This window comes from Pseudophryne corroboree, chromosome 4, assembly GCF_028390025.1.
Source record: "Pseudophryne corroboree isolate aPseCor3 chromosome 4, aPseCor3.hap2, whole genome shotgun sequence".
NCBI lineage: Eukaryota > Metazoa > Chordata > Amphibia > Anura > Myobatrachidae > Pseudophryne > Pseudophryne corroboree.
In genome coordinates this window covers 376,029,172-376,044,475 of record NC_086447.1, presented here as the reverse complement: position 1 = coordinate 376,044,475, position 15,304 = coordinate 376,029,172, and the positions used below count along the sequence as shown (strand labels likewise).

Genomic DNA, 15,304 nt, shown 5'->3' with positions numbered 1-15,304 from the left:
CATGGAACCTGCCGAAGGGGATGGCCTCGTACACTGCCACCATTTTCCCCAGAACAGGAGTGCATTGATGAACTGACACTCTTTTTGGCTTTAGCAGGTCTCTGACCATGTTCTGGATGTCCTGGGCTTTTTCCAACGGGAGAAAAACCTTCTTTTGTTCCGTATCCAGTATCATACCTAGGAACGTTAGTCGAGTTGTCGGAATCAACTGTGACTTCGGTAGATTTAGAATCCAACCGTGTTGCTGGAGCACTCTCTGAGAGAGTGTCACATTGCTCAGCAATTGCTCTCTTGATCTCGCCTTTATCAGATCGTCCAAGTATGGGATAATTGTGACTCCATGCTTGCGCAGGACCACCATCGTTTCCGCCATTATCTTGGTGAAAATCCTTGGGGCCGTGGAAAGCCCAAACGGCAACGTCTGAAATTGGTAATGACAATCCTGTACAGCGAATCTCAGGTACTCCTGATGGGAAGGATATATGGGGACATGAAGGTAAGCATCCTTTATGTCCAGTGACACCATAAACTCCCCCTCCTCCATGCTGGCTATTATCGCCCTGAGCGATTCCATCTTGAATTTGAATCTTTTCATATACAGGTTTAGGGATTTTAGATTCAAAATAGGTCTGACCGAACCATCCGGTTTCGGGACCACAAAGAGGGTTGCATAGTACCCTCTTCCCTGTTGGTTCAAGGGAACCCTGATAATTACTTGCTGTTGACACAGCGTTTGAATTGCAGCTGACACTACATCCCTGTCTGGGGTAGAAGCTGGTAAGGCCGACTTGAAAAATCGGCGTGGGGGCACCTCTTCGAATTCCAGTTTGTAGCCTTGGGAAACTATTTCCAACGCCCAAGGATTCAGGTCTGAGCTGACCCAGACCTGGCTGAAGAGTCGAAGACGAGCCCCCACTGGTGCGGACTCCCACAGTGGAGCCCCAGCGTCATGCAGTGGGTTTTGTAGAAGCCGGGGAGGACTTCTGTTCCTGGGCACCAGCCGAAGCAGGTGTTCTTTTCCCTCTACCCTTACCTCTGGCAAGGAAGGAGGATCCCCGACCTCTTCTGGACTTTTGTGACCGAAAGGACTGCATCTGATATGTTGGAGTTTTCTTCTGCTGTTGGGGAATAAACGGTAAAAAGTTAGATTTACCTGCGGTAGCTGTGGAAACCAGGTCCGCCAGCCCATCCCCAAACAACACGTCTCCCCTATAGGGTAGAACCTCCATATGCTTTTTCGAATCCGCATCACCCGTCCACTGGCGGGTCCATAAGGATCTTCTCGTTGAAATAGCCATGGCATTGGCTCTGGAAGCCAGTAATCCAATGTCCCTTTGAGCGTCTCTCATATACAAGACTGCGTCTTTGATATGGGCTAGAATTAACAAAACAGTATCTCTATCCATGGTATCAAGGTCAGCCGACAGGTTATCTGTCCAGGCTGAAATTGCGCTACATACCCATGCCGACGCAATTGTCGGTCTTAGCAAAGCTCGCTCCAGTATGTGAATAAATAGACTTTAAAGTAGTCTCTTGCCTGCGATCCGCAGGATCCTTGAGGGCCGCTGTGTCTGGAGACGGTAGTGCCACTTTCTTTGACAGGCGCGTTAAAGCCTTGTCCACAGTGGGAGAGGATTCCCAACGTACCCTGTCCTGTGTAGGGAAGGAGTATGCCATATTAATTCTTTTGGGAATCTGCGGTCTCTTATCCGGAGTCTCCCAAGCTTTTTAAAAAAACTCATTAAGTTCATGAGATGGGGGAAAGTTTATTATCTGTTTCTTTCCCTTAAACATGTGTACCCTCGTGTCAGGAACAGAGGGTTCATCAGCAATATGCAACACATCTCTTATTGCTATAATCATACACTGAATGCTCTGTCACCTTAGGGTGCAATTTAGCTTCATCATAGTCGACACTGGAATCGGAGTCCGTGTAAGTAGTTGTGTCCACAATTTTTGCCAAGGGACGCTTTTGAGACCCCGACGGGCCCTGTGAGTCGGTCCAATCCGAGGATTGACCCCCTGACGCCTCCCCGAATTCAGCCTTAGCTAGCCTCTTATGTAAAGATGTCACACTTGCATTCAACATATGCCACATGTCCATCCATTCCTGAGTCGGCACTACCGACGGGGACACACCACTCATCTGCTCTACCTCCTCCTTGGAGAAGCCTTCCGCTTCAGACATGTCAACACGCACGTACCGACCCCCCCCACACACAGGGATATACCTATAAGGGGACAAAACCCCAACCAGGCCCTTAGGAGAGACAGAGAGAGAGAGTTGCCAGCACACACCCAGCGCCCAAATGACACTGGAAAAACCAGATAGCGCTTTTATATTATATATATATATATACAATTTCCCACTCACTGCGCGCCAGTGTGCCCCCCCTTTCTTTTTTCCAACCTCTGAAGCGTTCAGCGGGGGAGAGTCCGGGGAGCCAGCGTTTCTCATGCAGCTCTGTGCAGAAAATGGCGCTGGTTAGTGCTGAGGGGTCAAGCTCCGCCCCCCCAGCGGCGGGCTTCGGTCCCTCTTCAATTTTCACAAAAATGGCAGGGGATCATCTATCTGCTGCCTCCGCAGCCTAATAGCACCTTATTGCCCAAAAACGAGGTTTATTGCTGCCCATGGCGCCCCCCCCCCCCCCTGCGCCCTGCACCCATCAGTGCTGTCTGTGTGTTGTGTATGGGAGCAATGGCGCGCAGCGGTACCTCATGAAGATCTGAAGTCTTCTGCTGCCTGAGATGTCTTCTTGTTTCTCATACTCACCCGGCTTCTATCTTACGGCATCTGTGAGGAGGACGGCGGCGCGGCTCTGGGATGAACCCCTGGGTGAGACCTGTGTTCCGACTCCCTCTGGAGCTAATGGTGTCCAGTAGCCTAAGAAGCAGAGCCTATCAGTTAAGTAGGGCTGCTTCTCTCCCCCTCAGTCCCACGATGCAGGGAGCCTGTTGCCAACAGGACTCCCTGAAAATAAAAAACCTAACAAAATTCTTTTTCCACAGAAAACTCAAGAGAGCTCTCTGCAGTGTACCCTTCTCCTCTGGGCACAGAATCTAACTGAGGTCTGGAGGAGGGGCATAGAGGGAGGAGCCAGTGCACACCCATAGGAAAAGTTCTTTTGGTGCCCATGTCTCCTGCGGAGCCCGTCTATACCCCATGGTTCTTACGGAGTCCCCAGCATCCTCTAGGACGTAAGAGAAAGATCCATTAACCACAACGCGCTGCTCCCTATTATCTAACCAGTTTTTGACCCAAGTGCATATTGTGCTTCCTAGCCATGATTCTTGTAGCTTGTAGATAAGTCTCATGTGTGGTACAGTGTCGAATGCTTTGGCAAAATCTAAAAAGATTACATCCACCTCTTTACCCTGATCTAGGTTTGCGCTTACTGTTTCATAAAAGCCAAGTAAATTGGTTTGACAGGATCTGTCCTTCATAAACCCATGTTGATTCCTTTTAATGACCTTATTGACTTCAAGGAACTTCTGAATACTATCTCTTAGAATGTGAATATAGGCGCTACTTCTGCTATACGCCAGTCTTTGGGAACCATACCTGATATTACTGAATCCTTAAAGATCAAAAATAGCGGTTTTGAAAGTTCAGAGTGAAGCTCCATTAGAACCATTGGGTGAATACCATCGGGACCTGGTGACTTATTAGTCTTTAAATGTTTTAATCGGTCACAGACTACTTCCTCGCATAAATAAGTACCTATCAGTGGGATATTCTCATTATTGAGATTATGTGTTAGTCCCTGAATTGGGTCCTCTCTAGTAAATACTGTTGAAAAAAACTAATTTAGTGTGTCCGCTATGTCATTATCATTTTTGCTTAAGACTCCCAACTTGTCTTTTAAAGGGCCTATACTCTCCTTCTTTAATCTCTTGCTATTATTGTATTTAAATAATTTTTTGGGATTCGCTTTGCTTTCCTTTGCTTTGCTTTCCTTTGCTACTAGTTTTTCAGTTTCTACTTTAGCCACTCTTATTTCCTTTTTGCATATTTTGTTACATTCCTTATAGGGCTGAAATGACTCTGCTTCCCCGTCAGATTTGTATTTTTTAAATGCTCTCCTTTTCTTGCCCATAAGTTCCTTTATCTTTTTGTTAAGCTACATTGGTTTATGATTTTTATTCCTTTTTTTGCTGCTTGTAGGAATAAATTTGAGTGTATTTTTAGCTAGCAGGAATTTTAGTACCTCCCATTTCTCCCTGAAAAATACCCTCATCTTTTCAAAATTTGCTTTGCTAAAGTTTAGAGTCCTAGTTGAGCCAGTATAGGGCTGTTTATGAAAACTGATATTGAATGTGACCATATTGTGGTCGCTGTTTCCTATGGGTTCCCCTACTATAATACCTGATACCAAATCCCCATTGTTTGTTAATACCAGGTCTAAGATTGCATTGTACCTAGTTGGTTCCTCAATTAGTTGAACTAAGTAGTTATCATTAAGTGTGTTTAAAAACATATTGCCCCTAGCAGTATCACATGAATCGTTTTTCCAGTTTATCTCTGGATAGTTAAAATCTCCCATCACTACTATGGCTCCTAGTCCTGCTGCTCTTTCAATTTGCTTTAGTAACAATTCCTCATCAGATACGTTGATACCAGGCGGCCTATAGCATACACCCAATACTAACTTTTTTATTACTTTTTCCCCGGATGCAATTTCTACCCATAATGTCTCGACAGTGTCTACAGTCCCCTCCTGAATATCTTCCCGTATATCAGGTTTTAAAAACGGCTTTACGTAAAGACACACCCCTCCACCCTTTTTATTTAGTCTGTCTCTCTTAAACAGTGTATAGCCCTCTAGATTGACTGTCCAATCATGAGCTTCGTCCCACCAAGTTTCAGTAATGCCTATAATATCATACTGTTTGCTTGCTGCAAGTATTTCTAGTTCGCCCTTTTTACTAGTAATGCTTCTAGCGTTTACATACATACAACTAAGATAAGTATTTTCCCTTGAGTTAGGGACATCTTTTACCTTATGTAGCAATGATGACCTGTAATCGTCATTGGTTAGTGCTTTGGTAAAATCTCTTTTAGTACCCATGTTAGTAACCTTACCGCCTGCTCTTACCCTCTCCCCGACTTCTCCCCCATTTCGTTTACTACCGTCATCCCCACTATACTCACTGCATGACCCGTAGTTTCTAGCTAAACCCTCCCCCAGGCTCCTAGTTTAAAATCTTCTCCAACTCTCTAACCATCCTTCCCCCCAGCACCGCTGCCCCCTCCTCAGTCAGGTGCAATCCGTCACGACAAAAGAGTACAATGCACAGTAAATACTGGATGTATATCACAGGATACTTGTACTAAATAGCCATGCAGTAATGCACTGTTTCTTAACTAACACTGTCAAAAGACATGTAGAATACTTAAGTGTCCTGTAAAATGCACAGCGCTGATGATGCAGGTGGCTTTACAGAGGAGACATTGCCCATGCAGTCCCAGAATCAACTCAGCATGTGTAATAGCGCCCAAACGCTTACAGGGAGTGAGGGAGACAAAGAGATGCAGCTCCAGGGTGGGAACATTTACTGTAAATGGCGCCCTGGGGCTGGGGTAGGGGCTACAGGTCAGAGCCTTATCCCCTTGCTGGACTTCACCACCGGGTACTGTGGGCCCATATTAAAACGGATTATAGAGAATCCGACCTGTGCCCTAGCCCTGGTGGTCTAGTGGGGTCCGTCTACCAACAGAGTGTCCACGCCAGCGCGCGTGGCCCGTCCCCTGAGGACCGCGTTGGATCGTGATTTGCAGCGGATCCCGCCTGGGGGACCCTCTTACCTCCTCCCTTGATGCGGCCACGCGATCCCGGAGAGCTGCGGCGAGTGTGTGCTAGCTGTGGAAAAAAACGGAGCCTTCCAACATTGTGGAATAAATAGTTTTTTTCATGCTAAACATTGGTGATCGTACTCTCTAAATAAAAACGGAGCCTATGGTGGATCTGAGTAAGAGAACATCTGGAGTGTTTTACTATATGTGAATAAGTCAAGTGGATTGCAGAGGGGGCAACCCCGGTACATCTAGCTTTTATGGTGGCACTAACCAGGAAAAGGCACTTATTGAGAGGCTTGTAAAAAAAAGCACTTGGCTGTGAGTGTTCTGTTTAGGGGGCAACCCCAATAACAGTTTCTTTATGAGAGGTGGTGGCATATCTCTGGAAATCCATTAGAACTGCTCATTCATTGTGATTTATTTCAACTATCGTAACAGGATTACACTATTTTCTGTTGTTTTTTTTTTCTTTCATATGATTGAAATTCCTACCTGTGAAGACAACGAGGAGCACAATTAAACAGGGAAGTAGATCCCTTATACATAGCTTATTATTATAAGATCCCTTATACATAGCGCCGTTTTCAATCCGATCAAATTCTGTTGTACATTTGTTGCAGAGTGATTGGTGTATCACTCAGATTGGTGGAGTGGCTGCTTTGTGTTGCGCCCAGTAAGACGCTCAAATCTTTTTACATTTCTATAGACCAAACCTTCACACAAAATACTTTTAGTCCTGATGGCAATCTTTTGATTATGTATTTTGAAAGGGACTAGGTACTAAGTGACAGAAAATCATTTGCCTATTAGTTTTTTTTTCTTCTCTCATAAATATTTTATGTATTGCTTAAAAGTTCTGTAATGTGGTACCACCTAGCCTACACTCAACGGTCAACAAGAAAGTGCCCCAGAAGTTGTTAGACTATGAAGATAACCCCCAACTACCAATGGAAAAGGTCTGGAAATGTTGGCTCTCATATCTCTCTGCCCCTCTCTGCAACATGTGAAAAGAAAAATGGTTATCTGTATTTACTATATATCTGACCTTCCTTAATGGAAACATTCAGATCAGAAAAAAAACAAAGCAAGATTAAAATGCAAAATGATAGAATAAAGTATCTGAATAGAAGTAGTAGAAGATCCTAACACTGTGGTCTTACTGTGTTTAAAAGGAGCAGTCCCATCATGACTCCCAGCATTATGTAGAGGTTTTGTATTAACCCAGCGGCCCACAATGGTCCCAGTATCGTGGCCACTCCACCGACTGATCGCCGCAGCCCATGATTAAACCCTGCAAAGTGATAACAATAGGTTTGTTGAGAGTCCAATGGAGACATCATTCATGAGTCTAACATGTGTTTTATAATTATGTGTACTGCAGTGACATGTGGTGGGTTGAGGCAGAGCCTTTCCTGTCATAGTAACGTATATGACAGAGTTTTGACGCATATGTATATGCACATCTCTAATCAAATCTGACAAAATTTCAAACAGCATATACTGCTGCACCTGTGTAAAATGTCCACATGTATATAATGTCCACATGTATATACTGCTGCACCTGTGTATAATGTCCACATGTATATACTGCTGCACTTGTGTATAATATCCACATGATTATATTGCTGCACCTGTGTATAATGTCCACATGTATATACTGCTGCACCTGGGTATAATATCCACATGTATATACTGCTGCACCTGTGTATAAGATCCACATGTTTATACTGCTGCACCTGTGTATAATGCCCACATGCATATACTGCTGCACCTGTGTATAATGTCCACATGTATATACTGCTGCACATATGTATAATGTCCACATGTATATACTGCTGCACCTGTGTATAATGTACACATGAACTCTTGGGCTCATATATGGTGTGTAAATCTTGCTCTGGTTGTAGCTAGTGCCTCCTGAGCCATTTACCTTACCACATGTCCCTGGTGTACTGCTTATTTATAGACCATATGGTACTAAACCATCATATAGTATACAACTGCTGTATTCTTCCTTAAGCGTATGATATATGATCAGTAATGATTTTGATGGATACTTAAATACCTCTGCAGGTGTAGCATGTGCGCCAGGTTTACTACTAGTCATTTTCATCAGTGTATACCTGCACCGTGTCCTATACCAGCCTCCTAACAGTTCATGCTAATGCAGGTAAGCATGTATGCGTCTGACTACCTACGTGAGAATGCCCCATAGCACCCTGGCTCCTCACTCTCTGATCGGTGTAGACACATTCAGTGCGCCTGACTGAATTCTCACATATGCAGGCCCGCATAGAGCGAGTCCATACAAAATGTGCTACATAAACTGGTTTATGTTCAACTGCATCAGCACCAATAGGTTTGGAAATATAAAGATAAACATGTAAAATTCTAAGTATAAAGACTCAAAATAAAGGCCAAATGTTTTATGCAGGTCACAGAATAAAGTAGTTTCCTCTAGTATTCTTAAAAGAAAATTATTGTAAAACCCCCCCAAAAAATCATTCAATTAAAAGTATTATTTCATTTTGATTTCAAATTGCAAAAGAAAAAAAGTTACTCTGATATGATCTCTTACTCAGCACACACGCCAAACCTGTCCCTAGGGTCTGGGTACAATTATCCTTTGAGTCATCACTTCCCTGTTACATATTAATCAAGCTTTTAATAAAATGGTTAGTGATTAAGTGATATTGAATTGCTGCTGATGCAATATATGTAACGTGTATCTACTGTACAATTCTCAGCTACAGCTGACATGACATGCTGGGTCTTGTAGTAGCACAACACCATGGGAGCCATACAAGGACAGTGTCTTCTTCTATGTTTAGAGGTTTGGTGCACAGTGAGCGGTTATTGCTCTTTTTCATATAATGTTTCTAGGTTTGCTATGGTTGTTAATAATTATAGTCTTTGGGGTGCAGCTCTATAGCTAATGAGGTAGTCAATGTAGTATGCAAATAATGCTCTTAATACTGAGAGAATATACTTAATGTTTATTGCTCTTAATGTAGGATTTGTACATGAATAGTGTGTGTGGTGTGGGGGAGGATCAAATACATGCGCTGTGGAAGAGCTGACCTATTGCTGTCAGGACTGACTACCAGGTAGTGGAAATCATTTGTAATGTTGAGGGAGAAAATTTGCTCTTATAGGGCCATATGCAATTGCGGTCGAATTGCTGCAAATGTCAAAAAAATGGGGCATTTTCGACAAAAAAACCTGTCGAATTGGATTCGACAATGCAATACAGTACTTTTCGTCAAAAAAACTGACGTTTTAGATTCGACTTTTTGCAATTCGACATTTTTAAAATTCGACATGTCTGCAATGGTAAAAATGCGGCTTTTCGACAAAAGTATATTCAATTGAAGAATGTCGATTCGACAACAGTGCTTTTCGACAGTCATTTCGTCAATTTCAGTCCGCCTCATTTTGCTGGCGTGATCTAATAATTTTTTTTCTAAAAACATGTTTTTTTTGGTGTTTTTTTTTTTTATTGCTAATAGCATATCTATTTATAATAGAAGGGATTATCTACTTGGTTTGTCTGTTTAGGAACCACAAGTATTATTTAATATTTTTTTTTAAAGAATATATATATATTTTTTTACTGACTAAAATAATATGGAGAGGTCAGAGCATGTTTTTCAGTGGGAAGGGGTGGGAATGGGTTAAAAATCCTGAAAAAAATTGCGTGGGCTCCCCCCTTCTAAGCATAACCAGCCTCGGGCTCTTTGAGCCGGTCCTGGTTGTAAAAATACGGGGGGAAACATGACATGGGATCCCCCATATTTTAACAACCAGCACCGGGCTCTGCGTCCGGTCCTGGTGCAAAAAATACGGGGGACAAAACACGTAGGGGTCCCCCGTATTTTTTACAACCAGCACCGGGCTCCACTAGCTAGAGAGATAATGCCACAGCCGTAGGACACTTTTATACCGATCCCTGCGGCCGTGGCATTAAATTCCAAACTAGTCACCCCTGGCCGGGGTGCCCTGGAGGAGTGGAGACCCCTTAAATCAAGGGGTCCCCCTCCAGCCACCCAAGGGCCAGGGGTGAAGCCCGAGGCTGTCCCCCCCCATCCAAGGGCGGCAGATGGGAGGCTGATAGCCAAGTGTCAAAAAAAAGAATATTGTTTTTTTGTAGCAGAACTACAAGTCCCAGCAAGCCTCCCCCACAAGCTGGTACTTGGAGAACCACAAGTACCAGCATGCGGGGGGGAAACGGGCCCGATGGTACCTGTAGTTCTACTACAAAAAAAATACCCAAATAAAACAGTACACACACACCGTGACCGTATAACTTTATTACGTACATGCATACCGACATACCCACATACTTACCTATGTTGACACGAGGTTCGGGTTCCCTTGTCCACGTAGATTCCACGGGGTACCTGTAAATAAAATTATACTCACAACAATCCGGGGTAGATCTGTCTTCTTCGGAGATTGTAATCCACGTACTTGGCAAAATAAAAAAAAATGCAAAACATGGACCACGCACTGTCAAAGAGGGTCCCTTCAGCCAATCAGGGAGCGCCACGTCGTGGCACTCTCCTGATTGGCTGTGCGCGCCTGAGCTGTCAGGCGGCGCACTCGAGATACACTGTAGCACAGGCGCTCCATTGTATTCAATGGTGGGAACTTTGCGGTCAGCGGTTGAGGTTACTCGCGGTCAACCGCTGACCGCAAAGTTCCCACCATTGAATATAATGGAGCGCCTATGCGCCGCCTGACAGCTCAAACACGCACAGCCAATCAGGAGAGTGCCATGACGTGGCGCTCCCTGATTGGCTGAGGGGACCTTCTTTGACAGCAGTCATGGGGGGTCCCGGCAGTCGGGGAAAGGGGTCCCATGTGTAAACATGGGACCCCTTTCAGTACGTGGTCCGTGTTTTGCGTTTTTTTATTTTGCCAAGTACGTGGATTACAAACTCTGAAGAGGACAGATCTACCCCGGATTGTTGTGAGTATAATTTTACTTACAGGTACCCCGTGGATTCTACGCGGACAAGGGGACCGAGCCTCATGTCAACATAGGTAAGTATGTGTGTATGTCGGTGTGCATGTATGTAATAAAGTTATACTGTCACGGCGTGTGTGTACTGTTTTTATTTTGGTATTTTTTTGTAGTAGAACTACAGGTACCAGCGGGCCTGTTTCCCCCCCACATGCTGGTACTTGTGGTTCTCCAAATACCAGCTTGCGGGGGAGGCTTGCTGAGACTTGTAGTTCTGCTACAAAAAACAATATTCTTTTTTTTGACACTTGGCTATCAGCCTCCCATCCGCCGCCCTTGGATGGGGGGGGGACAGCCTCGGGCTTCACCCCTGGCCCTTGGGTGGCTGGAGGGGGGGGACCCCTTGATTTAAGGGGTCCCCACTCCTCCAGGGTACCCCGGCCAGGGGTGACTAGTTAGTGATTTAATGCCAGGGCCGCAGGGACCGATATAAAAGTGTCCCCCGGCTGTGGCATTTTCTCTCTGACTAGTGGAGCCTGGTGCTGGTGTTAAAAATACGGGGGACCCCTACGTGTTTTGTCCCCCGTATTTTCTGCACCAGGACCAGATGCAGAGCCCGGTGCTGGTTGTTAAAATACGGGGAATCCCATGTTATTTCCCCCCCGTATTTTTACAACCAGGCATGCTCAAAGAGCCCGAGGCTGGTTATGCTTAGGAGGGGGCACCCCACGCAATTTTTTTCACGTTTTTTTTTTTTTTTTTTTAACACTTTTGTGCCGTCCATGAAGTTGAATCCAGGACGCACACTATCGTCAATTGGTCCGTTTTTCGATAACGGGACTGTCAAATCCGTTTTTTTATTAAATATGTCGAATTCGGGTCCCGGCGGCCGGGATTCGACGGTCGAATTGTGTCGAATCCAAAAGCGGTTGAATTCCAGCCGGAATTCGACCGCAATTGCATATACCCCAATAATGTCAGTTGTGCTTTTAGAAGTGTCCAGTGGTGGCTTGGAGTAATGATTACTCTTACATCCTGAATGTCTGGGTGCATTAAACTGGTGGTGTGATTTGTGGATGAAAATCGTGAGAATGCACCATTATAGGACGAAATGCGCTGGTCCACATAGAAATGAAGATACTACTACACACCACCACTCCAGACCTCTCTTCCGTCCACAAAATGTTAATAACAAAGTAACCACCTTTCCCAGTCACTGATGGACACTTGCAGAAGCACCTGCAGATTAGATCTATCACATCACACGCATTAGGACCTCCCCTCACAACTGCAGCAACATTATCAGCACAGAAACAGAAAATACATTTCACACCACAAGAGAGCTTACATCACTAACAAGAGATGTAAAACATAAAAGAGCATTGTCTCGGCAGTGGGGTTTTCGCGATTCGGATTGGGACTCCTGGGGCCAGCTGTACTAGTGGCAGAATACTGTGCAGAAACAGGCATCTGGATATCGTAATGTAATATCGGACTGAGTAACACCATACCTCCCAACTGTCCTGATTTTCCTGGGACAGTCCTGTTGTTTGGGCACTGTCCCACCCAAGGGCCGCACTGTCCCACCCAAGGGCCGCAGTGTCACATGGCGGTGGAGGTGGGGTAGTTGGGATACCCTCTGTAACTCACCGCTCGGTGAATAGATGCTGTGCGTAACAGCACAAAGGAGTCCCGCCTCCATAACCCTGGAAGGACAAGTCAGTATGAAGGAGGGCTGGGCTATAGGTAGTGCAGCAGAGGCAGGCTGCTACTGGTGTAGGAGGGATACTGCAGGTGGTATGGAAACTGATTGCTATGCACCCTAGAGGCAGACTGCAAACAGTATTGAAATTCAGTGCTGTGCACACTGAAGGCAGGCTGCGGGTGATGTATGAACCTGAGAGCTGTGCACAATGAAGGCAGGCTGCAGGTGATGTATGAACCTGAGAGCTGAGCACACTGAAGGCAGGCTGCAGGTGATGTATGAACCTGAGTGCTGTGCACACTGAAGGCAGGCTGCAGGTGATGTATGAACTTGAGAGCTGTGCACACTGAAGGCAGGCTGCAGGTGATGTTTGAAGCCGAGTGCTGTAAACACTGAAGGCAGGCTGCAGGTGATGTATGAACCTGAGAGCTGTGCACACTGAAGGCAGGCTGCAGGAGATGTTTGAAGCCGAGTGCTGTGCACACTGAATGCAGGCTGCAGGTGATGTATGAACCTGAGAGCTGTGCACACTGAAGGCAGGCTGCAGGTGATGTATGAACCTGAGAGCTGTGCACACTGAAGGCAGGCTGCAGGTAATGTATGAACCTGAGAGCTGAGCACACTGAAGGCAGGCTGCAGGTGATGTATGAACCTGAGAGCTGTGCACACTGAAGGCAGGCTGCAGGTGATGTAACTATGAACCTGAGAGCTGTGCACACTAAAGGCAGGCTGCAGGAGATGTATGAACCTGAAAGCTGTGCACACTGAAGGCAGGCTGCAGGTGATGTATGAACCTGAGAGCTGTGCACACTGAAGGCAGGCTGCAGGAGATGTTTGAAGCCGAGTGCTGTGCACACTGAAGGCAGGCTGCAGGAGATGTTTGAAGCTGAGAGCTGAGCACACTGAAGGCAGGCTGCAGGTAATGTATGAACCTGAGAGCTGAGCACACTGAAGGCAGGCTGCAGGTGATGTATGAACCTGAGAGCTGTGCACACTGAAGGCAGGCTGCAGGTGATGTATGAACCTGAGAGCTGTGCACACTGAAGGCAGGCTGCAGGTGATGTTTGAAGCCGAGTGCTGTGCACACTGAATGCAGGCTGCAGGTGATGTATGAACCTGAGAGCTGAGCACACTGAAGGCAGGCTGCAGGAGATGTATGAACCTGAGAGCTGAGCACACTGAAAGCAGGCTGCAGGTGATGTATGAACCTGAGAGCTGTGCACACTGAAGGCAGGCTGCAGGAGATGTTTGAAGCCGAGTGCTGTGCACACTGAAGGCAGGCTGCAGGAGATGTTTAAAGCTGAGAGCTGAGCACACTAAAGGCAGGCTGCAGGTAATGTATGAACCTGAGAGCTGAGCACACTGAAGGCAGGCTGCAGGTGATGTATGAACCTGAGAGCTGTGCACACTGAAGGCAGGCTGCAGGTAATGTATGAACCTGAGAGCTGAGCACACTGAAGGCAGGCTGCAGGTGATGTATGAACCTGAGAGCTGTGCACACTGAAGGCAGGCTGCAGGTGATGTATGAACCTGAGAGCTGTGCACACTGAAGGCAGGCTGCAGGTGATGTTTGAAGCCGAGTGCTGTGCACACTGAATGCAGGCTGCAGGTGATGTATGAACCTGAGAGCTGAGCACACTGAAGGCAGGCTGCAGGTGATGTATGAACCTGAGAGCTGAGCACACTGAAGGCAGGCTGCAGGTGATGTATGAACCTGAGTGCTGTGCACACTGAAGGCAGGCTGCAGGTGATGTATGAACTTGAGAGCTGTGCACACTGAAGGCAGGCTGCAGGTGATGTTTGAAGCCGAGTGCTGTAAACACTGAAGGCAGGCTGCAGGTGATGTATGAACCTGAGAGCTGTGCACACTGAAGGCAGGCTGCAGGAGATGTTTGAAGCCGAGTGCTGTGCACACTGAATGCAGGCTGCAGGTGATGTATGAACCTGAGAGCTGTGCACACTGAAGGCAGGCTGCAGGTGATGTATGAACCTGAGAGCTGTGCACACTGAAGGCAGGCTGCAGGTAATGTATGAACCTGAGAGCTGAGCACACTGAAGGCAGGCTGCAGGTGATGTATGAACCTGAGAGCTGTGCACACTGAAGGCAGGCTGCAGGTGATGTAACTATGAACCTGAGAGCTGTGCACACTAAAGGCAGGCTGCAGGAGATGTATGAACCTGAAAGCTGTGCACACTGAAGGCAGGCTGCAGGTGATGTATGAACCTGAGAGCTGTGCACACTGAAGGCAGGCTGCAGGAGATGTTTGAAGCCGAGTGCTGTGCACACTGAAGGCAGGCTGCAGGAGATGTTTGAAGCTGAGAGCTGAGCACACTGAAGGCAGGCTGCAGGTAATGTATGAACCTGAGAGCTGAGCACACTGAAGGCAGGCTGCAGGTGATGTATGAACCTGAGAGCTGTGCACACTGAAGGCAGGCTGCAGGTGATGTATGAACCTGAGAGCTGTGCACACTGAAGGCAGGCTGCAGGTGATGTTTGAAGCCGAGTGCTGTGCACACTGAATGCAGGCTGCAGGTGATGTATGAACCTGAGAGCTGAGCACACTGAAGGCAGGCTGCAGGAGATGTATGAACCTGAGAGCTGAGCACACTGAAAGCAGGCTGCAGGTGATGTATGAACCTGAGAGCTGTGCACACTGAAGGCAGGCTGCAGGAGATGTTTGAAGCCGAGTGCTGTGCACACTGAAGGCAGGCTGCAGGTGATGTATGAACCTTAGAGCTGTGCACACTGAAGGCAGGCTGCAGGAGATGTATGAACCTGAGAGCTGAGCACACTGAAGGCAGGCTGCAGGTGATGTATGAACCTGAGAGCTGTGCA

The 15,304-nt window shown here is 46.5% G+C and overlaps 1 protein-coding gene across 3 annotated transcripts in view; it reads right to left on the bottom strand.

Moving 5' to 3' along the window:
• Positions 1-15,304, bottom strand: part of LOC134909605 (major facilitator superfamily domain-containing protein 8-like) — a 304,598-nt gene that overhangs the window by 13,753 nt on the left and 275,541 nt on the right. For 2 of the 3 annotated variants that reach the window (XM_063916650.1, XM_063916649.1), the window contains exon 12: positions 6,958-7,088. The exons of the other annotated variant lie outside the window; for it this stretch is intronic. In XM_063916650.1, the coding sequence (XP_063772720.1) occupies positions 6,958-7,088 (131 nt within the window). The remainder of the gene's footprint in view (positions 1-6,957; positions 7,089-15,304) is intronic. 3 annotated transcript variants of the gene reach the window in all.